The following is a 25,765-nucleotide window of genomic DNA, read 5'->3' on the forward strand; positions in this document are numbered from 1 at the left end:
GTATATGCCTCGGTAGCTAGTTTGCAAGCTTCTAGCTTGTCTGCCTTCCATCTCTGCGTAGGAGCACTAGGATTACAGATATTGTGTTGTTCATCTGGATTTTATGTGAGTTCTGGGGAATTGAACTCAGGTCTTCATGCTCAATGGCAAGTGCCTTTGCTCATCTCCCCCTGCATAGTGAAAACATTCTCTAAGTAGTAGTGTCTCTGAGCCACATGCTGGGACTTGATTATATATTCTGTGTTGACCAACATTTTCTTTTTCCTATTGTTAATAATTGCTTGGTTTTCTGTAATAAATATTTGTAATGTTTTCTTCTATGCTGTTTGAGAGATGGAAATGTCATTCAGTTGACTGCTTTGGCTAATTTGATCATTTAAGCTTCTCTCTTTTTTCTTTCTTTTTCTCTTTTCTCTTCTCTCTTCTCTCTTTTTTCTTTTTCTTTCTTTTTTTTTTTCCGGAGCTGGGGACCGAACCCAGGGCCTTGCACTTGCTAGGCAAGTGCTCTACCACTGAGCTAAATCTCCAACCTCTTCTCTTCTCTTCTCTTCTCTTCTCTTCTCTTCTCTTCTCTTCTCTTCTCTTCTCTTCTCTTCTCTTCTCTTCTCTCCTCTCCTCTCCTCTCCTCTTCTCTTCTTTTCTCTTCTCTTCTTTTCTGAGACAGTCTCCTAGTGTAGTTTAGGGTGGCCTAGAACTCACTCCTAACTGCTGGCTTTATAGGCATGTACTATGCCTGCTGCTACCTCTTCTCTTCCTCTTCTGTCTGCTCATGTGTGTGTCTTGAGTGTGGATGTAGTCACACATGTACAGGGGCCTTAAGAGGTCAGAGGTATCAGGTCCCTCACAGAAGTTGGGTTACAGGCAGTTATGAGCCAACTGACATAATGTGAGGGGAACCCCGCTTCAGTCCTGGGTGAGAACACTCACCTTCAAGGGCACTCTCAAACCCTGAGCCATCTCTCTTGTGCTCATTGTCTCTGTGGAGCTGGTTCTTGGGAGCGTAGGTCCTCTTGTCTAGTAAGAAGGTGTTCTGTAGAACAACTGACCTTTGTTCTGAGGAATCACTTCACTCCGCTGCTAAGAAGTCTTGTTTTTCCTTGTCTTAAATGTTTTATTTCCTGTATCAAAGACTTGCTTTCTTGTAGTTGTTTTGATTAAACTTTCAGATAAAGAGGTACTAGAAGTAATTTTTAAGAGATTTATAGCTGAAAATTCTTATCTTTCACTTTTAAAAAATTTATTTTTAAATTCATTATTGTTTTAATTACATGTGTGCGCCTGTCTTTGTGTGCATTTGTGGTCATGATTAGGGTGTCCTCAGACACCAGGAGAAGGTGTCGGAGCCTCTGGAGTTAGAGTTGTGCAGTTGTCAGCAGCTCGATGCGGGGTTGGGAACAGAGCTCAGGGCCTCTTGGAGAAGAGTGCGGCCTCAAGCACTGTGCAGTTGTTCAAAGCTCCTGGTTGCCGTTCACATTTCTGATAGTTTGGTGATCCTCGTTAGTGCTGCTTTTCCTTTTTTATGCAAGTTTGACATTGCTGTGTTGTCTTCTTTCCACTTTGGGTTTTGAGGATTGAGTGCTGTGTAGACTATGGGGTCTTTTCTGCTTTTTTTGGTCCCTGCTCTTTTTGCTTCACAAACTACTAACACGGCCCCCTAAGCCCCCCCCTCACCACCTCTCTTTGTAGCTGTGGCTGCTCTGGAACTCACAGAGATCCACCTGCATTTGGCTCCCGAGCACTGGGACAAAGGTGTGCATCACCACTGCCTGCCTGACTTAATATATTTTTTGTTTTGGTAGGCTTTTCTCCCGTTCCATTGTTGAGGATATTGAAATTTTTTTCAAGTGCTTTTCAGTTCATTATGTTGCCTTGTTTCTTTTGCATTCACTTTCTGTTTTACCTAAAAGGCTTACTTTTTATTTTCAGATATTTGGGGCTGTTTGTTTAATTATGAAATAGTCCGAATCCAGTGGGAAGATTTGAGAGTGTCCTTGGTGTTTCTTTCTGTATTGCGGTATGGCTATGGTGTTTCTGTGAGGTTCCCTAGTTGTTGTATTTGAAGATTGTTTCCATAGAAGTAATTTTCATCAGTTTCCATTCAGAGGAGTTAGCTTTTTCTAGCAGTCTGGCAACTCAGTGAGGTCAGGAGAACCGGCATCTCATTGCTCAGCTAGTCCCCTTCTGACTCAGCACTTACATTTTCTCTGTGTGTTACTCCTACTTCCCATCTGGTCGAGTCATCCCAGGTCCTCAGGTTCCATTTTTCCAAAGAATAACTGTTTTTGACTCTGTGTGTGTGTGTGTGTGTGTGTGTGTGTGTGTGTGTGTGTGTGTGTGTGTAAAATCAAGATAAGAGATGAATGGCATAAAATGAGAGGATGTGTATATGTATGTTCTAGGAGAAAACAGAAACAGGAAGGAAGAAGGGAAAACAGGACCCGTGCAGATGCTGGGAACTGCGTGTGGATCCTCTCCTAGAGCAGTACCAAGTGCTTTTAACTGCTCAGCTGTCTCTTCAGCCCCCCATGTCTCCCCTTTTAGTTTCCACTCATCCTCCTGTTATTACTGCCTTCAAACCGTGAGCCTTTCTGGGTTGTGTCACATTGTCTTTTTTTACCTTTCTGCTTAGGTTTCTTCCATTGCCTTGGAGTCTTTTATCACACGTCTCTGCCTTCTTTCTATTTCTCTAGTTTCCTTTTCTTCATCTCTTCTCCTCCTCCTCTTTCTCTCTCCTTTCTGGGTTGATGTCTTTTCCTTTTTCATTGTTGTTCTACCATCTCAGATTTTAGAGAACATGGTGGTGATGCCAGTTGTGAAATTTCCATGCTATAATTAAAAGTGCCCCTCCTTACACCCTGTAAAAGTCTTATTATGTAGCCCAGGCTGGATTGGAACTCACAGTGTAGTTCAGGCTGGAATTATCTAATAGTCTTCTTAAAGGTTACCTATCTTCAGGACAAAACATCCTGGTGACTAAAAGAATATCCTTAAGGTAAGTGAGAGATGTGGCATGTTCTGTGGGATTCAATGATAAAAAGAATTGACTGGATGCAGCAGATATGTGTCAAAGACCTCGTATTGGATAACAATTTACTTTGGCAATCTTTTGAAGATTATTTGTTATTTTACACTCTTCTGTTGTGAAAGTTCTTTATGGGCGGGTGGGAGGTTGAGGCAGGTTCATCTCTGTGAATTTGAGGCCAGCCTGGTCTACAGAGCAAGTTCCAGGAAAGCCAGGACTACATGGACAAACCCTGTCTCAAAAAACCAGAACCTACCAACCAAACAAAAAAGGTCTTTATGAATGGGAGCCACACCTGGCTTCCTTTTAAAAGTAGCAGCCCTACCTCTTAATGATACATCTAAGTATTTAAATCTAAATGTTATGTTGACTTTTACCTCTTTTGTTACTGTTTTTGCATCAGCTTTTACAGGAAGCTGAAATAATGAAAGAACAAGTGAGTGATCTCGATAAGCAGAAAGTGACATTGGAAGAGTCCAGAGCACAGGCAGAGCAAGTTCTGAGTGAGAAGGAAACTCAGATTGAGGTAATGGCCTTTCACTTTGGGACTGCTTGACTGCCATTTTATACTTAGAAATTCAGATACTTTAGGAGCTTTCACTGCTGTCATTTCTCTGTCACCATTCAAGTGCTCCTTGAAGATCCACAGATATGTGCGTTCCCTGACTGTGTCCCTCCAGTGTTTTAGCTTGGTATTTATCAATAAAGAAGAAAATAGGGGTTGGGGATTTAGCTCAGTGGTAGAGCGCTTGCCTAGCAAGCACAAGGCCCTGGGTTCAGTCCTCAGCTCCGGGAAAAAAAAAAAAATAAGAAAATAATGGTGTATTATTTTTTCTTAGTATTCTGACATCTCCTGCTAAGAAGATGTTGAAAAGACTTTGATAAATTGGGTTTATTATTTTAATGAATTGACTGAATATTCTTAGTATCTCTACAAGTTGGTAATGCTTTTATCTATATAAAAACTTTTAAAAAAATATTTATTTATATTCCAGTCATCAGTTCCCTCAGTCTTTCCTCTCATAATTCCTCATCCTATTCTTCCTTCCCCTTGCCTCTGAGAGGGTGTTTCCCCCCATCCCCCTTAGGCCTCCCCCTTTTCTGGGGCCTCAAAATTCCTGACCCAGAATTGTTCCTGTCTAAAAGAGCTGCAGGGACAAAAATGGAGACTAAAGGAAAAGGAAAGAAGGTCCAATCAGAGGCCCAACTTGGGATCCATCTCATGGGGGAGGCCTCAAGGCCTGACACTACTATGTTATGATGTGCTTACAGATGGGAGCCTGGCATGGCTGTCCTCTGAGAGGCCCTACCAGCAGCTCCCTGAGACAGAAGCAAATACTTAAACCCAACTTTGGACTGAAGTCAGGGACCCCTATGGTTGAATTAGGGGAAGGATTGAAGAAGCTGAAGGGGAGGAGGACCCCATAGGAAGACCAGCAGTCTCAACTAACCCAGACCCCAGAGAGCTCCCAGAGACTGAGCCACCAACTAGGAGATACACGGGCTTGTCTGAGGCCCCTGGCACATATGTAGCAGAGGTCTGCTTTGTCTGGCCTCAATGGGAGAAGATGCGCTTATATAAAAACTTTTTAAAAAATTGAAATTTGGTCTGGGGAGGTGGCTCATTGGATAAAGGCCTGTATTTTATAAGCCTGATGATGTGAGTTCAGATTCCTAGAACCCAGGCAAAAGCTGGCCACAGTAGCACAGTATCTAAGGCCTGTGCTCTGTGGTAGAGAGACGGAGGCAGCTTCTAGTGACTTTCCATAAGCTCGAGGGCCAACTAGCCTGGCTTCCCCTGTCTCAAACAAGTTGGGAAGGAAAGGATTGACTCCAAAGGTTTGTTTTGGTATATGTCCCTGATCCTATACATAGGAACATATGGCTCTCAGGTCACACAGAACTGATTGGAACTTCACTCTAATTGTAGGAATGAAGTGCTTGACTTCCCATAGGCCATTGAGAGCACTCCGTGGGTGGAAGTGCTTGATGTACAATCTGGACAGCCTGAGTTCATTTGCTCCTTAGGGTTCATAGGGTGGAAAGAGAATTAACTCGTAAATTGTCCTCTGACCTTTGTGTATATGCCATGGCGCATATACATAATGTTGCTCCCTACCTAAATAAGTCAATGTGGAAAGTAATTGAAAAAATGTTTTCGAGAGACTCTAGGTTTACTTTTATTCACATTTTGCTGTATAGTTGACTAACTTTTCTACCTCTCTGAATTCAACCAGTCTGAGAATTGTGCCCTGTGGATGCTTTTCTCCCTCTAAACAGTCTACTTAGGAAGCTTAGACTGCATATGCAGCTGCGTACTCACAAGCATGTGATGCACACAGGAGAAAAGATTTTACTGTTTGCAGTCATATGGGATGTTTAGTAAGAACGGGCCATTGTGAAATACTGTTGATTTAGGAAGTAGTTTTCTCTCTCTCCTTTGTTTCTTTGTTCTTTCTCTCCCTTCCCCCACCCCTTCCTATTGCTCCCTCCCTTCTCCCCTCCCTCTCACTTTTTTAAAATATAAAGTTAAATTATATAGCCCTGGCTAAACAGACTACTTACCTTGTAGACCAGGCTGGCTCAAAGCTTGCTGAGCTCTGTCTGCCTCTGCTTCTGAGTGCTGGTATTAAAGATGTAGTACCATGCTCCGCAAGTTTTGTTTTGTATTTTTTAAGGTTTAACAGTCAATAAATGCTGTAGTTCAAAACAAAACACAACCCTAAACACAACCCAAAACCATTAAAATATCTTAATGGTAGGTAGAAAATTAGAGCACATGAGGACTTACTTATGTGTATTGATTTAAAATTCTTTTATTACATCTTCGAATTTGTTTGTGTGCGATAGGAGAGTTCAGAGGACAACCTTTGGGAGTCCGTTCTCTTCCTTGTGGGCGGGTCTCCGGTTCAAACATGTCATCAGTAGGAGCAGATGCTGTTATCTGCTGAGCCATTACTTGGGCCTGGGATTGATTGCTAGACTGCTGCACATTTCTAAATTGTAATACCTTCTCTCTTTGTTTTCCTATTTGTTCCCTGTCCAGTCTCTGATCAAAAGCCTGCTAAAGATGAAGGATTGGGCTGCTGTGCTTGGAGACGACACAGCAGATGATGGAAATCTGGACCTGGATATGAAGAGTGGCCTAGAAGACACTGCTTCCTTAGGTGTGGCTTCTTTCTTCCTCTGCATTGCGCATGTGTGCTGTGTTCCTTGTACATGGGGCTCAGCTGCCTGAAAAGCTGTCTGCTCTCACCATCGCATGCAGCTAGATTTCCTAGTAAATCTTTCCTACCCTCTTCAGTGTTGGAGCCCCTTCTGCTTTGTCCTGGGAGTCACGTTAGGATTTGGATCATAACCACTTATGCCCGCCGTCTCTCTTGCTAATTGTATAGGTGTTGGAATAACTTATTCCCGACGCCTTTCTGCTTTGGACGGTTAAGGTGCTTTAGTCTTGTTTGCCACAGACTGACTGCCATTGCTTGCTATAGTATTCAGAAAACTCACGTTCCTTTAGCCATTTATTGTATTTTTAAGCCAGTTCTCTTGACTTGTTAGAGTTTAATTTGAGAAAATTACAGAATAATGATAAAAATAATACAAGAAGGTCCCATGTACTCCAGATGTAATTTGCCCCATTGGCTCCCCAACCTGTTATATAAAGTAGTCTTCACAGAGATCAGTTTCAAGTTGTCTAGTAGAGGCCTGTACTGTACCTTGTTGCTGTGCCCTCTCCTGTCCTTAGATAACCTTTAGAAGTTTAACTGTTACATAGCCACAGTAAGAGACTTGGAGCAGCAATAACAAAACAGGACAGTTATGACAATATACTGTTATGAAGCCACGAATGTGGTTTTGCTTACTCCCAGGGCTGGAACAGGTTGTCTAATTGAGTTGTCTACAAAGGGAGAATGAACAGATACAGTGTGGCCTGTCTCAGGAAGAAAGTGGTAAGACTTCATGCTGCTCACAATGACATGTAATAGCTGTGTAGTGTAAAGTTGTAATGGAGCAAGAGGTGAAGAAAGATTACTAGAAAATGTCGCTATTTGAGGTGGTGAGAGTGGATAGAATTTTGCACAGGCTGCTGCTAAAACAGACGAGTGGAACTATAATGAAGTTGTATTTATACTTTTTCATGTACACCTTATCATGGAAAAGTAGTTTTCTAATAGGATTTATGCTTAATATTACTTTATTTGGAGCTGTAATTTCACTAACACGTTAGTATCCAAGAGTGGGTAAGTCTGTGGCCAACATTTAGGTGAATATTGAGTCTTGTCGGGACTCTGTAGCTGGTACTCTGATTGCTTTTAAGGTCTAGCTTCCCGAGAAGCTATACGGTCACTCTACCTTAAACGAATTACTTTTATTTTAGTTAATGTTGTTCTGAGACAGTGTCTCACTGTAGCTCAGGCTGGCCTGGAATTAACTTTGTTAGCCTAGGCTGGCCTCAAACTCACTGTAAGACTCCTGTCTCAGCCTTTGGAGTGTTGGGATTGTAGGCACGAGGTACTCGGCTCCAATTGTTTATTGTGGCAAGAAGAGGGGTTATAAGATTAGCTGAGGGGATAATGAATCCGTTTGGATGTCTTCAGTAATTATGGTTTCGTTTTTCACTTAGATAATCAGCCAAAGGGAGCTTTGAAGAAGCTGATTTATGCAGCCAAGGTTTGTATTTTTATGTAAATACAAAGATGGGAAAGAGGCCCTATAGCAGGGATTAAATCTGTATGTCCTTTTTAACTAATTTAAAGATTGGGTTTATTTTTTTCCATATAAGGTTATCTGAGAAATTAGAATTTTATCATTTGCTTTTATATTATCTTTAGAAATTCACATAATTTAATTTAAAAAATTTCAAGTTCTATAGTAACTCAGTTAAAAATAATTTAAAAACGTTTCATAGTTATTTCACAGTTCCCTTTGTGCTTTGTTTTTCTTCTGGTTTTATTATTTTCTTACCCTGATAGGTCTAGGTCCTATTTTGAAAAGTAGATAATAGCTTTGTTTTCTTCTGGTTTATTCCTTGTACCTGTTCTTACGTAACCTGTGTGAGAAGGCCAGATCATGTAGTGTGAAGGCTGCCTTACGTCGGCTCTGATGAACACAGCTGAAGAGCAGTGCGGGGTATATGGGAAGATGTGTGTATGTTGTGTAATTGATTATTGCTTTTTTCTTCCTTTCTTTAAAGTTAAATGCTTCTTTAAAAGCTCTGGAAGGAGAAAGAAATCAAATTTATACTCAGTTATCTGAAGTGGATCAAATAAAAGAAGACCTTACAGGTAAGGCTCTTCTCAATGAGTGTATCTCCTAAAGATAATGCATTACTCCTGAGTTTTTCTGTTATTGATAAAGGCTTTTCAGCTTCTTATACTTATAAAATAATTTTTAAAGCATGTAAGATTGTGGATTACAGTGTGTCTTAGTCAGTGTTCCATTGCTGTGAAGGGACACCATGACCATGGCAACTCTTATAAAGGAAAGCATTGAATTGGGCTGGCTTGGAGTTCAGAGTTTTAACTCATTGTGATCACTGTGAGAAGCATGGCAGCACACAGGTAGACATGGTGCTGGAGAAAGAACCAGAGTTCTACTTCTGGATTGGAAGGCAGCAGGAAGAGACCGAGACAGTGGGATTGGCTTGAGCATTTGAAACCTCGAAGCCCACCCTCAGTGACACACTTCTTCCAACAAGGCCACAGCTCCTAATAGTGCCACTCTATGGGCTTGTGGACCTGTGGGGCCATTTTCATTCAAACCACTACATAATGTTATATGTTTGGTATAGTTTTAGTTGTTAAAAAGTATCAAAAGGGTTGGGGATTTGGCTTAGTGGTAGAGCGCTTGCCTAGCAAGCGCAAGGCCCTGGGTTTGGTCCCCAGCTCCAAAAAAAAAAAGAAAAAAAAAGTATCAAAAATTGCAAGGCCCTGGGTTCAGTCCCCAGCTCCGAAAAAAAGAACCAAAAAAAAAAAAAAAAAAAAAAGTATCAAATTGATTCCAGGACAGTCAGGGCTACATATAGAAACCTGTGTTGAATGCAGGCACTTTTTATTTTATTTCTTCTAATCTACATTTTCTTTCCTTTTTACTCGCTGAAAATGTCTTTATTGGTGTAGGCGCATGTGTGTAAATCGTGCAGCACGAGCCGAGTTTGTCCCTGCAGAGCTTTGCTTTCCCTGCCTGGTCTCTTCGTGCATGTTTCTAACTGTAGACCAATCATTGCTGACCGGCCTTTACTGGTTACAGAGCTGGAAACGCACAAACCAGAAACAAACAAAAGCTCCTGCTCAAGGAGGGCAAGAAAGAAATACCCAGCCTTTAGTCAGCCATTGCTACAGCTGCCCAGAGCTTTTCTCTCTAATTCTCAGCTTATTCTATTTAACCCAGAGCAGCCAGACCTGTTTGAATCTGGACCAGTGCTCTATAGGAAACTGCATCGCTGGGAGCCAGTGTCAGTGTACTCTTTTGTCCCTTTACAGCCATCAAGACTTGCACGGAGATCTTATGAGGAAGGGACAAAATGGGTCCTTGTCTGATTTTCGAAAGCTTTTTTAAATGAGTAAAATGTATAAAAAGATTGAACTACTGGATATAAAAAATTACTAAGAAATGATCATTGCTCTACGTAATGATTGTAGTAGTTGCATTTTCATTAGACCTGAAAAAATGGTAGTCTAACTGTAAACCAAAGCTGCTATCAGCAAAGACTAGTACTCAGCCTGAAAGGTCCATGGAGGAGTAAGCACGGTGTTGTCGGGGTACTTGCCCTGTGGTGCATGTTACCATATGTGTGCCTTAGTGGGGAGTGCCAGTGTAGCAAGGCCAGGTCACCCGTCATCCCATTGTTTCCTACAGTCTGTGTATATTCCTCTGAATCCAACTACTCATATCATAAAAACTTTCACAAATTGATTTTTGTTGTATATAAACATTTTCTTCTAATCCTCCTTCTCTAGTCTTCTACTTCACTCAAATAATTTACAACAATCTTTCTATTGGAGTTGTGTCTTTATGGAACCCCAGGCTGTCTTGAAGTCCTGATCCTTCTCTCCGAGCCTCCCATGTGATGGGGTGTATATAGGCTCATGACTACCATGCCTAGCCTGTATAGTATCCTTATAAAATAAAATATATGGGCTGCTGAGACAGCTCAATGGTAAAATCCTCGCTGCCGAGCCTGATGAACTGAGTGCAGTTCCCAGTGGAAGAAGAGAACTGACACCTGACCCCTGCTAGTTGACCTCTGACCTTTGACTGCTTGACCACGCAGACACATCTCTCCCTCCTCCCTGCCCCCAGCACACTAATTTTTTAAAAGTTTTAAGTAAAATAAAGTATGAGACAAATGAACTAGAGTAGATAAAAATAAAGAATTTGGGGTGTTTTGTAAGGTTTCTTTGGTATTGTGAGTCAGTTATAGTAGAGAGAATATCCAACCTTGATTTCTTTCCTCAGTGACTGTTTTTGAAATTGGCTGACAGCATAGATGGACTTTTTTCTTTCTGGTATGAGATGTTTTTTCTGATATATAAAAATTTTCAGAAAAATAACAATTCACAGTTTTTGGTACAAGTACCATTTACTATTAATGTATTTACATAAAGTTTTATGGTATATATATTCAATTAACTGGTGTTTTAGAATAATTACATACCATTACATTTAATTACTAAACTGCCATGTTTGTTACAGTTTTGGACCTGCCCTTTTGAAGCCTAGTACATTTACACATGTTTTGGGAAATGATCTTAGATGAGATTAGAACTGAGGTTCTCATCGTGGTCCCTTAATATTAGAGATGTTCAGAGTTGAAGTAATTATATTGAAAGAATAGTGGGGTTCTAGTTTATACAGGACATATAGTTACTTGGCTTGTTCCTTTTCATTTTTGCCTATGTTCTTGTATGTCTGTATTTACACAACTGCGTAGGGAGGACAAAGGTGACATACAGTGTTTTCTTCTGCTGCTTTCCACCTTGTTTGTTGAAGAAAGGGTCTCTCCCCAACCCTGGAGCTTGCTAATTTGTCTACAACAGCCGGCCAGTGAGCCCCAGGAATCCTGCTTGCCTCCTTGCACAGTAATAAGGCTTACAGGTTTATTTTGTTACCCTGCTTATATGTGGGTGCTGGGGATCCAAACTCTGGTCCTCACGGTCATGTGGCCACTACTTTACTATGTGCCATCTCCCCATTTTCATGGTCATTCTTTTAGGTAGCTTAGCTGTTGAAACAAAGTTAAAGTCATTATATTCTTCCCAGGCTTGATCTTGATTGAGACTCGGTCTCTCACGGCACTGGAAATGAGCACTTGTTGTCAGCTAGGGTGGAATTGCGGCATATGTAGAATTTGGCTTAAACGGTGGGGCTGGGTGTTTATGGTACTGGTGATTGCACACACCACAGCTTTGTACATTCTAGGCATGTGCTCTGCCACTCAGCTCTCTGCAGCAGCCTGAGCTACCGTATAACTGACGTTTTCACTAGGTTGTCACAGATACTCAGCAAGTGAAATAGGGAGTGCTGAGTGGAACTGCTTGCCCTAGAAACTCTCGTCCTTCCTTTAGAAGCTACTATCTCAGACTGAAAATCAAATTCTAGAATTAGAATGCTAGAGATTTTGGAGATCTTTGTACTAATAGTATTAACTATTTAAAATAGTGTGTGTAGCATCTCAGTTAAATAGTGGAAAGCAATTGGGCAAAGAAAACATATTATAGGTTTTCTATTGTTGCTGGAGGAAGTTTGATTTGTTATTATTTTTAGTAATTGTCTACAGCCGAATCACCCAGGGGAATGTCCAGTCTTGTCTATTTTTAACAGGTTTTATTTTTATGAAATTCCTTTAGTTTTATTCCTTAATGACTTTTCAATAATTTCTTTAGAGCATATCAAAAGTCTTGAGTCTAAACAAGCATCCTTGCAGTCAGAAAACACAGAGTTTGAAAGTGAGAGCCAGAGACTTCAGCAGAAACTGAAAGTCATAACTGAGCTGTACCAAGAAAATGAGATGAAGCTTCACAGGTGAGCAGTGTTGGCCGGTCCCGTTGAATGGCAAGTGGAATGGCTATAAAGTAATGGTTCTCAACCTTCCCAGTGCGTGGCCTTGAATACAGTTCTCATGTGTGCTGAGCCCAGCCATCAAATTAGTTTGTTCTACTTCATAACTGTCATTTGGCTACTGTTGTGAATCATAATGTAAGTTTCTGATAAGTGGCCCCAGATGGGGTCATGGTCCACATGTTGAGAACTGCTGCTTTAAAGTAAAGGTTATGGGCTGGAGAGATGGCTCAGCAGTTAAGAGCACTGACTGCTCTTCCAGAGGTCATGAGTTCAATTCCCAGCAACCACATGGTGGCTCACAACCATCTGTAATGAGATCTGGTGCCCTCTTCTGGCCTGTAGTCACATATGCAGGCAGAATGCTGTATATAAAATAAATAAATCTTAAAGGTTTTATACTCATGACATTAAGGCTTACAATTATTGGAAGTTATCCGCTGTATTGCACTATCACTTTTTTTTTTTCTTTTTTTCGGAGCTGGGGACCGAACCCAGGGCCTTGCGTTTGCTAGGCAAGCGCTCTACCACTGAGCTAAATCCCCAACCCCTGCACTATCACTTTTAAGAGTGTTATTTGATCTTGAGACACGTTTTTCTTCATGGAAGAAAGTGTAAATGATGTTTGAATTTCCAAGCTACCTCACACGCTCTTCCTTAATGTCTGCTAAACAGTTATCAGATTATTTATTGCCTTGGACTAATACTAATAAGTGGGTTCAGGGAATCTGATGTGTGTTGTAAAACTGATTGCTTTCTCCTGTGCAAATTAGTCTTGCTCAGTGTTCCTTGTCCTAGTGAACAAATGACAGTGTTCTTTCTTGTGTTCAAGGCAGCTACTCAGGTCATCCTAACGTGCCTCCTTGTAGCCCATATTCATCCTGTCAGCCTTTCTGTCCTGAGTGTGATGGTATTTTACCTCTGTCACTGCTCTGGTTAAAGCGCCATTGGCAGTAGTTGGCTTGTCTCATGAATGTCATCTTTATACCTTAACTTCCTGCACTGTCTTTCCTCTGTGATCACAGAATAACTGTGAAAACATGAATTGTGGTTCCATATTCTTGTCCTTGGATCCCCACCCCCCCAAGTATATTTAAATAGATTTAATGCAAAACTTTATCTTGCCATCAGTGCCCTCTGTAACCTGCCTTCTTGCTATCTCTGTAGCTTTTTCTATTTCTCTTTTCTTTGTTGCTGTCTGTGGACACTGGCTTTCTTGAGTTTTGATGTGTCAAATATATCTTTATCTTTTTTTTTTTTTTTTTTTTTTTTTTTTTTGGTTCTTTTTTTTTTCGGAGCTGGGGACAGAACCCAGGGCCTTGCGCTTCCTAGGTAAGCGCTCTACCACTGAGCTAAATCCCCAGCCCCAATATATCTTTATCTTAAGGTCTTTTATGCATGTTTCTTTTGCCTTCAGTGGTTAGTGTTCCCCGTCTGTGTTTGTATGGTTTGATCCTTTATTTATTTGGGTCTAGGTTTGGGTGTTATCTTTTTTTTTTTTTCCGGAGCTGGGGAGTGAACCCAGGGCCTTGCGCTTGCTAGGCAAGCGCTCTACCACTGAGCTAAATCCCCAACCCGGGTGTTATCTTAAAATGCTTTTTGAGTGCTCCAACTAAAACAATACCTGAACATCAAGTGTGTCCTCCACCTGCTAATAAATTTAAACTCTGGGAAATTTTTGTTTACATGCCCAGTGCCTAAACTGGGAGGAAATGGTAGGTTTCCTGTCAGTGTTTGTTGAACGTACAGATGCGGATCCTCAGTGCGCTTACCTGTTGACATTAGGCTGTGCTTACACGTAGTGATACCCAGATAGACGTAGAGAGCAGACCTCGAGGTACTGACCCAGAGACTGCAGATCTTCAAGTACAAACTATAGCATAGATTTTTTTTATGAAACCTAGCAGACTTTCATTTCTTTTTAGGAAGTTAATGAAAGTTGGAAGTTCTTATCCTTCGTACATTCTGGATGGAAAGTTAGTCTGTTAACAAAGTTTGTTTGTGGGGCTGGGATTTAGCTCAGTGGTAGAGCGCTTACCTAGGAAGCGCAAGGCCCTGGGTTCGGTCCCCAGCTCCGAAAAAAAGAACCAAAAAAAAAAAAAAAAAAAAAACAAAGTTTGTTTGTAACCTTAAAGGCCTGGTCTTACAGAGCCTTCATGGCCTTTCATAAATACTCGGAGAATGGTAAAGGGTTTGAGTTTCCCAGCATGAGCCCTCCCAGTGGAGGACGAATCAGCAGCCTCTTTCCGTTCTCTGTCTGTAAACAAGTACCCTTCTTGCAGTTACCGAGTGCCACAGCATTGAGAGCGTTTATTGGATGGTTTAACTGTTTTGTGTGGTGATTTAACTGTTCACACAGACCAGGCCGATGCTTGAGTGCTGGTGAGGGTTCCTCATGGTAAGAAGACCACGATGTAGTTTGTGCAGAAATAACCTCGTATCAGATTAATTTTGTTTGGGCATAACTTACAGTGCTGTTGTCTATGAGTTTAATGTTAGGAAATCTACAATATATATAAAATAAGACATCTTTTATTTTGTGAGATTATTTCATGTAACTCATGCCGGCTTGACCTTGATATATAGTCAACGATGACCTTCAACTCCTAATCTTCCTGCTTTCACTCCCAAGTGCTTAGATTACAGGTGTTTGCCACCATTGTAGTTTTTTATTTATTCTTACAGAATGTATTATTTTAAATTATGTATATATGTGTGTGGGTACTGGTGCCTGCAGAAGCCAGAAATGTTGGATTCCCCCTGGAACGACAGATACATACAGTTATGAGTCAGTAGACATGGGTTCAGTGTGGGCTTTCTTAACCTGCTGAACTATCTCTCTAGCCCATAAGTGTTTATTTCTATTTTCTGTGTATGTGTGAATTCCTACATGTGTGTCTATGGGACACATGTGTGCCTGGTGCCCTCCAAGGGCAGAGGATGGCATTGGGTCCCTTGAAACTAGAGTTACAGACGTTCGTGAGCCGCCATGTGGGTGCTGGGGACAACCTGGGCCTATGCAAGAGCAGCGAGCCATCTCTAGCCCCTGGCAAGTTTTAAATATCACACAATATACGTAAAGCAAAGTTGTGTACTGTTTAGTTGGTAAGTATTGTGAAGAGGGGTTAACAGAACAGTAAGCTTGCATTATTCCCAGGAAAAGTGGCCCCCGTATTTGCTAATTAACAGTTTATGGTCACTTCGAATAGAATGAGTTCAGATAACAAAAATCCACTCTCTGTATTTGAAAAAAGAGTAGAGAATATTACTGCTCTGTTGAGTTATGACTGTGGATTGTTGGTTACTCTCATTCCCTCCCAACTCCAGCACTTACTCACATGGACCCATCTATCACTGAGCAAGAAGATGCCTCACAGGCTTGTCTACAGCCTACTCTTGTGGAAGTGTTTTCTCAAGTGAGGTTCTTTTTCCCAAATGTCTGTAGTTCGTGAGAAGTTACCAAAAACCTAACTAGCACAACTTTTTGTATCCCCAAATATTATAATTCTGTTCTGAAGATACTCACTATTCAAGGTGATTATACCACTGGTTCTTCAAGGTAGGAAAGAGAAAGTTGGTGGAACTGTTAAAATGCTAGATTCGATTGTTGCCTGTATAGGATATAATACAGGCTCAGTAATTTTCTAGATTTCTTTTTTTAGATTCAGATTTAATACACAGACCCTTTTTGGATGCGACCTTTGCAGTAGTGTACGGAAATTGCTTTGTGGGATGCATCAATTCTGATGTGATTTTAAAAAATGTATTTTCTTGATGTCTTTCATGACATTCATTTGTTGATTGTACTTTTTGAAGTTAATATTGGGAAGTAAAATATTAGAACCTAGGAGTTGGTATACTATTTTAAATACATGATTCTTTAAAGTTCTACCAGTGGAAATTTGACAATGCCATTTTCAACTTTAAGGCTGTATTAGTTACTTTTCTGTTGCTGTGATAAAACACCATGACTGAAATGCTAAACAAAACATAGCAAAAAACAAAATATTGTGCTCAGGGCGGCTGGTGGCATGGAGAGCTTGTGATGGTAAGGGGAACACAGAAACTGGGTAGTCCTGTCCTAAGCGTGAGGACAGTGAATACTGAAGTAGGGAGAGGCTCCCAAGGCCTGTTCCCGGTGACAGTCACGTGACACTTGGTGGCATGTTGGCCAGCTGTGAATCATAGATATAATAATGCTTTTATGACACTGCTACCCCACTGATTGTTGGTCCTCTTGGGCTGTGTAAGAACACCCTGATGTCCACAGAGTAAGGAAGTGGCTTCTTGGTACATGTTTCAGAGCTCTGTTGACACAGAGCATATGACTGTATTAGTTTTCTCTGTGTTGTGTTTTCCTTTTTCTGTCACAGGAAACATAGTCCTTTCTGTATAGCTGCTGACTTCTTAAAGGCCCTGAAAAGTCAAACAACAGTTTTTGGCACACACTAATGTGTGAGTTACCTGTTACCCACTATTAGTAGAAGAAATAAGGAGTGACAGAATTAGTACTTGTGCTGGTGATCTTTGTTCTATTAGCATAATTATAAGACCAAATTCTTCATTTTTATCTACCAATAAAAATATAGGGGCAGGTGTGAGTGCACAGACCTTTAATCCTCTCTCCCAGGAGCAGAGACACGCTGATCTGTGTGAATTCAGAGGCCGGCCAGGTCTCCACAGTGAGTTCCTGGCCAGCTAGTGAGTTTCAGACCCTGTCTTAAAAAACAACAACAAAAACCAAAACTGAAAGCCATAGTTTTAGTTGTTAGCTCCTTATTAGCCAACGTAATGCTTTACCACAGGGACTCTTGCTAAAAGTGTTTAGTAATATTTATATTGGATAAAACACTTGAGACTGTTAATAGCAGTAGCACTGTAATGAGCAAAGAACAGTGCTTTATAATATTAAATTTTATGTCAGAAATACACAGACCCTTTTGCTTGTGACCTTTGCAGTAGTGTATGGCAATTGCTTTCCGGGATGCATCAGTTCTGGTGTGATTTTTTTTCTAAAATGTTGTGGTTTTATGTATTACATACATTAAAAGAAATAAAATACTCTTTGGTTTTTGTTTTTTAAATTATTTTATTTACATTCCAGCCATTGCCCTCTTTCCAGTCCTCCCTCCCACAGTTCCTCATCCCATTCCTCCTTCCCCTTCTAGATGAAATCATACATTTCATCTAGATTTTTCCAGTTTTGTTGAATATACGCTTTAGTAGTAGGATCTGATAATTTTTTTTTTTGCATTTTTCTCAGTTTCTGCTGTTATATCTCCCTTTTCATCTCTGATTTTGTTAATTTGTATCCTGTTTCTTTACTTAGTTTGACTAAGGGTTTATCTATCTTATTGATTTTCTCAAAGAATCAGTTCTTGGTTTTGTTGATTCTTTGTATTGTTCTCTTTGGTTCTAACTGGTTGATTTCAGCCCTGAGTTTGACTGTTTCCTGCCATCTACTCCTCTTGGGTGAATTTGCTTCTTTCTGTTGTAGAGCTTTCAGGTGTGCTATTAAGTCGTTTGTATGGGATTTCTCCACTTCTTTATGAATGCTTTCATTGTGTCCCATACGTTTGGCTAAGTTCTGTCTTCATTTTCATTGAATTTTAGAAAGTCTTTGATTTCTTTCTTTCTTTCTTCCCTGACCAAGTTATCATTGAGTAGAGAGTTACCCAGTTTCCATGACTGTGTGGGCTTTCTGTCGTTTTTGTTGTTATTGAAGACCAGCCTTAGTCCGTGTTGATCTGATAGATTGCATAGGATTATTCCAATCTTTTTGTATCTGTTGAGGCCTGTTTCATGTCTGATTATATGGACACTTTTGGAGAAAGTTCCATGAGGTTCCATATTCTCTTGTTTTGGGGTGAAATATTCTGTGGATATCTGTTCAATCCATTTGGTCCATCACTCCTGTTAGTTTCACTGTGTCTCTGTTTATTTTTTATTTCAATGATCTGTCTGTTGGTTGAGAATGGGGTGTTAAAGTCTTTCACTATTAATGTGTGAGGCTCAATGTATGTTTTGTTCTTTAGTAAAGTTTCTATTACAAATATGGGTGCCCTTGCATTTAGGGCATAGATTTTCAGAATTGGACCTCCTCTTGGTGGATTTTTTCTTTGATGAATATGCAGTGTTCTTCCCCATCTCATTTGATAATTTTTGGTTTTACTTTGTTTTAAGGAAATTAACAGTAGAGGAAAATTACCGATTAGAGAAAGAAGAAAAACTTTCCAAAGTAGATGAGAGAATCAGCCATGCGGCCGAGGAACTGGAGACCTACAGGTATGAAGTGCTCCTTCTCGTTGGCAAACTCAGAAGCAGGAAGCAGTAACTAAAGTGATGGTGCTGGTTCGTTTGTTTGTTTGAGACAGGGTTTCTCTGTGTAGCCCTGGCTTTCTTGGAATTCATCGTATACACCAGGCTGACCTCTAACTCAGAGATTCGCCTTTCTCTGCCTCCCAAGTGCTGGTACCACATGCAGGCACCACCAGCAGCAGCAAAGTGGCTTATATTTTTATTTCATTTCTTTTCATTCCGATTTCTTTGTATTTTGCAAATATTCAGAAAATATAAGAAGAGAAATCTTTCTTTTCAAGGATTTGATACTTAAGTCTCACATTGAATATAGACATTTTCTGTGAATGTCGAGAAGTTTGTAAATAGTTATTAATGCTGAGTGTGGTGGCATGCACATTATCCTGTTCTGCAATCCCACCTGCAGTCCTAGCACCTGGGGTCACAAGGTCAAGGCCAGCCTTGGCTAAATAGTGAGTTTGAGGCCAGCTTGGCCTACATGAGACCCTGTCTTGCAAAAGGAAAATGGAGAGAGCAGTTAATTTAAGCTCACATGGCTTTGTTCAGATGGGGAGAATGTACACAGATAACATTCAGTAAGTGTGCCACGAAACCAGCCGGTCACACTCGGCATTTGAGCAAGTGCTTAGCTGTAGTTTTTGGTTCAGGCCTCAGTGGATCTAAGGAAATCATAGGATGTCAGTCAGAAAGAGGCTAGCAAAGTGGCGCTCCGAATCATAGTGGGGCTTCTCTTTACTCCGGGAAGAGTTTGCATTTTGTCTAACAGAGAAATTACCTCTGTTTCATAAAGGCAGTAAGTCATATTTTGCCTTCTAAGAGTTCCTATCCTGGGACTCTAATAAGATTACAGGCATCTGAATTAATCTCTCAGTATTCTACATCCTGAAAATAAAAACCTGAGGACCAGGATGGTGTCTGTGACTCCAGCACTTGGGATGGAGAGAGAGGAAAGTATAAATTTGCTCAAGGTCAGGCAGGGATACATGGTGAGACCTTGCTTGTTGTATAAATCTTTGTGTGAGTTTGTTTTAGCCACACCCAGGCAGTGGTACTCATAGGTTTAATTGAGGTTAAAATTAAGGCAGGGAATTTGCTTTGGGGGTGGCATATGTCTTTGATCCCAGCCCAAGGGAGGCAGAAGCAATTGAATCTCTAGTTCTAGGCCAGCCTCCCCAGGGCTGGGATCAAAGGCATGCACTGCCATCTCTGTTTATACTTTCGTAGTCATGTGTTCTCATTTCTTACTGCGTGTTACCTTAGTGGAATAATAATTGTTCCTTACAGGCAGCGTGCCAAGGACCTTGAAGAAGAACTGGAGAGAACAATTCATTCTTACCAGGGGCAGGTACGTGTGTGACTTCTGTTGTGTACACAATGAAAACAGTGTGAGTCTCTAGAACTGATGGAGGGCTGTAGCTTCTTTTCCTCCTGAGGAGGTCAGAGGCTGATGCAGTTCCAGGGAGCTAATGATTCTGAAATCAAGATTATGAACCTTTTTTCCTTTCTTTGGGTATGAGGATTATGCAGTCAAAATAAATGTCACCTTTGCAGCCCCAGCTGGGTCCATTATCTGCTCCTTGGGAGCTCAGGTTATCACATGTGGTTTGTTGGCATTACAAAAACTTACGTTCAGTTTTTGTTTAAGAGTAGCAGAATAGATCGTGTATTTATGAAAGCGTATTTTCAGATACTTGAACTGCTTCTTCAGGGATGTTGGGGCAGCTTGAGTTTATAGCTTATGCACTAAATTTTAGTGTTGGGAATGAATTTTTTTTTAACTTAAAATTTTTTTAATAACTTTATTTTTTAGGTTATTTCTCATGAAAAAAAAGCACATGATAATTGGGTAAGTTTTAAGTCCTCCTAAAGCCCTTTGTTAAATTCCTTTCAGAGAATATACTAGCATTTTAGATTAGGGAAAAATACAGACAGTATTTAAAATATAATTACTTCCTATTAATTTTATTAATTTTACCAGTGATAAAATAGTATTAGAGACCACAGGTTGTGCTGAGAAGTGATTATCTTTTATTTGTACTTTATTTGTACTTTTCTTTCTGAATGCACTTAGTTATAAATTTCTTTTAATGGAACCCAGGGGGCTCGGCAGTTAAGAGCACGGCTGCTCTCCCAGAGGGCCTGAGCTGCATTTGGTTCTGAGCATGTCAGCTGGCTCGCAAGTGCCCGCAATGCTAGTCCAGGTGATCCAGTGCTCTCTTCTGCTCTCTGTGCACGTCCACTTACGTGCGTGCACACACACAGCAAGCAGAGCGTAATTCTAGTAATTCCACTTCTGTCACCTTCAACCGGAATATTCCTGCACATAGAACTAAGTAAAATTTAAAAACAGCTAAGTGAATTGTTACAATTTACTAGCTAATGTTGTTATTGGTGTAACATTGGTGTAATCGTTTCTGTTCAAAATTGATTTTATGATCACATATTGGAAAATAATTTACACAAAAATCTTTGATAGTACTAAATATATTTTAGCTTTGTTTCCTGTGACTGTTTAGTTTGTCATTGGCTAACATCAATTCTTATGTATGATTCACAGTTTTAAGTAAAAGCAAAATGGAAAGAGTTTCATTTACTTGTAAATGGATGATGGTATAGACTATTAGCTTATTTTATACCCTGTATTTGGGTAAGCCACTGTTTGCATTTGATCCATTTCATGTTTTAGGTATTCTGTGGCTAAACTGTAGCGTTCATAGAATGGCTGAAAAGCATGCAGAACAGCATATACCTAGCCTTTGTTAATGTATATCCTACCAACACACACACACACACACACACACACACACACACCATACTTTAGTATCTGTACATTGTTCTGTACTTAATAGATGTGCAGTGTGCATGGATGGTACTTAGTTATTAGAAACATGACCTCTGTTGGCATTCTGGGAAATGACAGGAAACATGATGGCCATGTGTTTCCAGTGACTTTGCCCTAAGCTTGTCTGCCAGCATGCCTCTTATGATTGGATACGCACATCTTCAAATAATTGTAGGCCCAGACTTTTATCTAAATAGCAATGTTCATTAACAAGGACCTGTTAGACTCTAGGCTTATGCTTTTGACTGGCATGAAACTCATTCCTCTTTTGAATTAATTCCCCAAATTTAAAATGTTTTACATTGAATTTAATAGATGTGGACTTGTATCTGTTTCAGTTATGATATTATATGCTGTCACTATATGCTGATGTTTATGCTGTTCTTTCATTTAAGTTTAATTAGATAGATTTTTCAAGTGTTTTATTTTCTTCAAGCTGGCAGCTCGGACTCTTGAAAGAAATCTCAATGATTTAAGAAAAGAGAATGCCCACAACAGACAAAAGTAAGTGTCTTTGTGGGAATACTTTAAAAGCCAGAAATACTTTCTTCATTATATAATATTTGAATAAAAATAAATAAAAATGTAGTTCCCACAGAATCTATTAGGAAATATCTAGTTAGTTTTACTAGGTGAGAAGTTGTATTTATTTTTTGTTTGTTTGAAATAGTTTTCTTAGGCTACTCCAGTGGCACTTTAAAGAAGCTTTTACAAATTGTACTGTAAAAAGTGTAACTTAAAAAAAATGTAAACTAGTACGAGTGGACAGAAAAGATAGTGGGTGAAAGAAAGACTGTGTCTCCTGGGCACAGTGATGCTTAGAACCCCTCCATTTTCACTGCCAGGGAGATAGTGTTTATTGTCTCAGCCCCTAGCTTGCTGTTGTTGGGTGTCAGGTTGAGCAGGAAGAACGTGAAAGGAAGAAGAAAAGGGACAAGTAAATGCTTTTCTCAAGGTGGTAGCAGTCTTCTGGAGTATTGGACTTGCTTGCCAAACTGTACTTTTAGCATCATTAGAAACTTAGTTTTTGTCTGCTGGCTTGTAGTCAGAAATTAAAGTCAAACAGTTGTCTTATTCTAGGTATAAGGCTCAGGAACTAAATAACATTTGTTTTAAAATGTGACATTTAAAGATACAAAGTTTAGAAATAAAGTAGTAGAGTCATTTAGTGGGATTTTCATTTCACAAGGGCAGTATAGTAATTCAGGGCAGGGGTTCTGCGTTGTAGCCCTGGTCTTTTTATTTAGAATGAGTTGGTTAAACTGCCTGCCTCGGTTTCCTCAGTTAACAAATGATATATTTGCATTGTTTCATCTTGAATGGTTCTCCTATTTCAGAAATGTGGACTCTGTGAGGTAGCACTCACCAGTCTAATTTTAAAGAGCCAAATAATTCCAAACACCAGTGCTCTAACAAGAAGCCAGTCATCCCAAGTCAGTGTGGGGCTATGGCAGGCATCTGCCCAGAGCACTGTCAGGCCCTCTCTTTCTGCAGATGTTGAGCTTGTGAGAGTAGCTGGTTTGGAAGTGGCCTTTGCTTTAAAAATGTGTTTCTCTTGGATAAGTAACTTAGAGATGTTTGTTCTTTGTTTGCAGATTAACTGAAACAGAGTTTAAATTTGAACTTTTAGAAAAAGATCCTTATGCACTTGATGTTCCAAATACAGCATTTGGCAGAGGTAGTCTTTTTTTTTTTTAAACCCCTTGTTTGAAATACATATTATATAACTTATATATATTGTATGTATAGTATACATTAGTGTAAGTTACCATTTCCATTTAACAGTAGTTTGGATTTTGTAGACAGTATTCTATTTGAAACTATTTCATTAACTCTTATGCTTCACGGTTTTGTTTTCCTAGCAACAATGAAAATGATTGGTATTTCCCCTTTCAGTAGATCTCAAGACAGAGATTTAGTGTCCTCAATTCCTTGAAAAGCCCAGTGCTCTTAATAAAAATTCCAGCTTGCTAATTTTTGAGACAATGAATGAGAAATATTTAAGTGGAATAGCATGTGACTTTACATATTATTAATACTTGGAAATTTGTTTGGTTAAAGTGAGAATTAGCATAGTTCTTCAAGAAATTCCTAGGTATTGACTTAGAGTCAGGGCAACCTTAGTGTAATGTGTCATTACTATAATACCCCAGGGAGGGCTGATCCTTTAAAGACGCAGTCGGTATCTCTGCCCGTTTACTTCTGAGTTAAACATTTTCAGAGTAATGTTAGTTGAAGTAGAATTAAACTCCTGTTGTTATAAAAAGGAATCTTTATAGGTGGAATCTACTTTAATAACCTCTGGGAGTCATCAAATCACTTTTCAGAGTCCACTTTCATTAAAATGTAAATATGTCTTACAAGCTAAAATATCAGATTATTGTAGATTTGAGGTAGTAGCAGAGTTTGGAGTGGACAAGTGTATGAGGGGATTTGAATATAGACCCAGTGTAGGAGTCTGAGGAGGATAAACCATGCTGTGATCTTTCTGTAAACTATTGGGTGTAACAAGTACACTTATAAGACTTACTGTGCTTGAAGTGTGACGTTCTTGGGGTTTAAGTTCATTTTTGTGTTGCTGTTTTTTGACCTTTGGAAGCATATCCACAAATTGGAAATGATTAAGGTTAAGCTCTTGGTCATGTAGGTTACAGAGAAATTTATTGGATCCATGAGAGTGTGTAATTGAATCTTTCACTTACACGGATACAAATCTGGCTCTGATTCTTTGGAATATTTTATGTATTTATTTACTTTCAAATTCTGACTCTGACTAAAACCTCTCATGGTTTAACATGGCCTGTCTGGCTCTGACATAAATCATGCACTTCTGTATTATAAACCTTCCCATTTGAAATATTGGGAAGGAATATCAAAATCCTGAGCCCTCTGCGTGTAGTCACCTTTAGTGCTCTGAGGAGAGGACAGGCTGGTCTCTGAGGCTAACTGCTCTACATATCCAATTCTAGTGCCACATAATGAGACTGTTTCAAAAAACAAAACAACAACAAAACAAACAAAAAACGCAAACCAATGTCATGCTCCCTAACTCTGTAACTCCTAAGTACCACCCGCATCCTTGTTTAACCCATGTTGTTACTTAACTATAAGCTAATGTTTTTGTTTTGTTTGGAACTTTTTTGTCTGTTGGTTGGTTTTTATGTACCATGTGTTCTGAAAATTGCATTTATTTAACCACATAATGTTTTTCTGGGAGTTGTGGCATGCCCTCAGCATTGCACAGATAACTCTTCCAGAGGACTTGGGTTTGCTTCCTAGCACTCATGTCAACTAGCTAGTTCATGGTTCCTGTTAACTTCACATCCAGGGGATCCACTGCCTCTGGCCTTGTAGACTACTGCCACTTACATGTACATACCCACACATAGACAAACACATATGTGCAAAGTTAAAAATAAAATACTACCTTTAAAAACATCAGAATAATGTTTAGCTGTATATATAAGTGTAAAGGTGACAGAATTCAAGTTCTGGGTGTTCATATATACAATCTAATGTTTTGAATTGTCTAATATCTAATTTGTTGAAAAGCTGTAAAAGCACCAGGCCTCCTATTTATTTAATCCTGTGCAGTGTTCAGGGCACAGATTAGACTTAAGCTGACAGGAGGGTAACCTGGTGACAGTTGCTCAATAAGATGCTGATGTTTCCATGCAGCTGACTGGATATGCATTTATATCTGCTGTTTTAATTATTCCAGAGCACTCCCCATATGGTCCCTCACCATTGGGCCGACCTCCATCTGAAACGAGAGCTTTTCTCTCTCCTCCAACGTTGTTGGAGGGTCCACTCAGACTCTCCCCTTTGCTTCCAGGGGGAGGAGGAAGAGGTATATTTGTTTCAACATTTTTACTACTCTAAATTCCTTCCTTCCTTTATATTTTCATCTCATCTTACCTTTGAAATAATCTGTAAATAGACATTTGGAAAATACAGGCATTCCTTGTACTTATCAGAGATTTGCTTTTTTTTTTAAACTAAGATATTTGACCAGATATTGTGGCACACACCTTTAATCCCAGCAGTTGGGAGGCAGAAGCAGGAGGATCTCTGTGAGTTTGAGACCAGCATGGCACACATAGTAGTTTCCAGGCCATTCAGAATAGTAAGATTAGTGATTCAGAATAGTAATTCTGCATAGTAAGATTCTGCTTCAAAAAACAAACAAAAGCATGGCTCTGTAGCACCTTGTTCTGATGTTTTCTCGTACACAGTATAGTGCAGGTGACCATCCCAACTCTGACTACAGTGTACTGCATGTGGCTGTCTTAGGGTTTCTGTTGCTGTGAACAGACACCATGACCAAAGCAAGTCTTTGAAGGACATTTAATCAGGGCTGGCTTACAAGTTCAGAGGTTCAGTCCATTATCATCAAGGTGGCAGCAGGGAAGCATCCGTACGGGCATGGTGCTGGGGAAGGAGCTGAGAGTTCTACATCTTGCTCCAAAGCAGCCAGGAGAAGACTGTCTTCCAGGCAGCTAGGAAGCGGGTCTGAAAGCCCG

General features: G+C 40.0%; 1 protein-coding gene across 36 annotated transcripts in view; it reads left to right on the forward strand.

Annotated features, from left to right (window-relative positions):
- The window catches only part of Mia2 (MIA SH3 domain ER export factor 2), a 97,739-nt gene that overhangs the window by 60,326 nt on the left and 11,648 nt on the right, over window positions 1–25,765 (forward strand). For 23 of the 36 annotated variants that reach the window (XM_008764679.4, NM_001371341.1, XM_017594450.3 and 20 more), the window contains 11 exons: window positions 3,426–3,548; window positions 6,069–6,189; window positions 7,647–7,693; window positions 8,217–8,307; window positions 11,908–12,046; window positions 18,266–18,367; window positions 19,685–19,745; window positions 20,211–20,246; window positions 21,679–21,746; window positions 22,838–22,920; window positions 24,964–25,092. In XM_008764679.4, the coding sequence (XP_008762901.2) occupies window positions 3,426–3,548; window positions 6,069–6,189; window positions 7,647–7,693; window positions 8,217–8,307; window positions 11,908–12,046; window positions 18,266–18,367; window positions 19,685–19,745; window positions 20,211–20,246; window positions 21,679–21,746; window positions 22,838–22,920; window positions 24,964–25,092 (1,000 nt within the window). The remainder of the gene's footprint in view (window positions 1–3,425; window positions 3,549–6,068; window positions 6,190–7,646; window positions 7,694–8,216; window positions 8,308–11,907; window positions 12,047–18,265; window positions 18,368–19,684; window positions 19,746–20,210; window positions 20,247–21,678; window positions 21,747–22,837; window positions 22,921–24,963; window positions 25,093–25,765) is intronic. The other 13 variants (XM_017594453.3, XM_008764680.4, XM_063261380.1 and 10 more) reach the window with 2 other exon arrangements.

The sequence above is a fragment of the Rattus norvegicus genome, chromosome 6 (genome assembly GCF_036323735.1).
Source record: "Rattus norvegicus strain BN/NHsdMcwi chromosome 6, GRCr8, whole genome shotgun sequence".
NCBI classification, from domain to species: domain Eukaryota; kingdom Metazoa; phylum Chordata; class Mammalia; order Rodentia; family Muridae; genus Rattus; species Rattus norvegicus.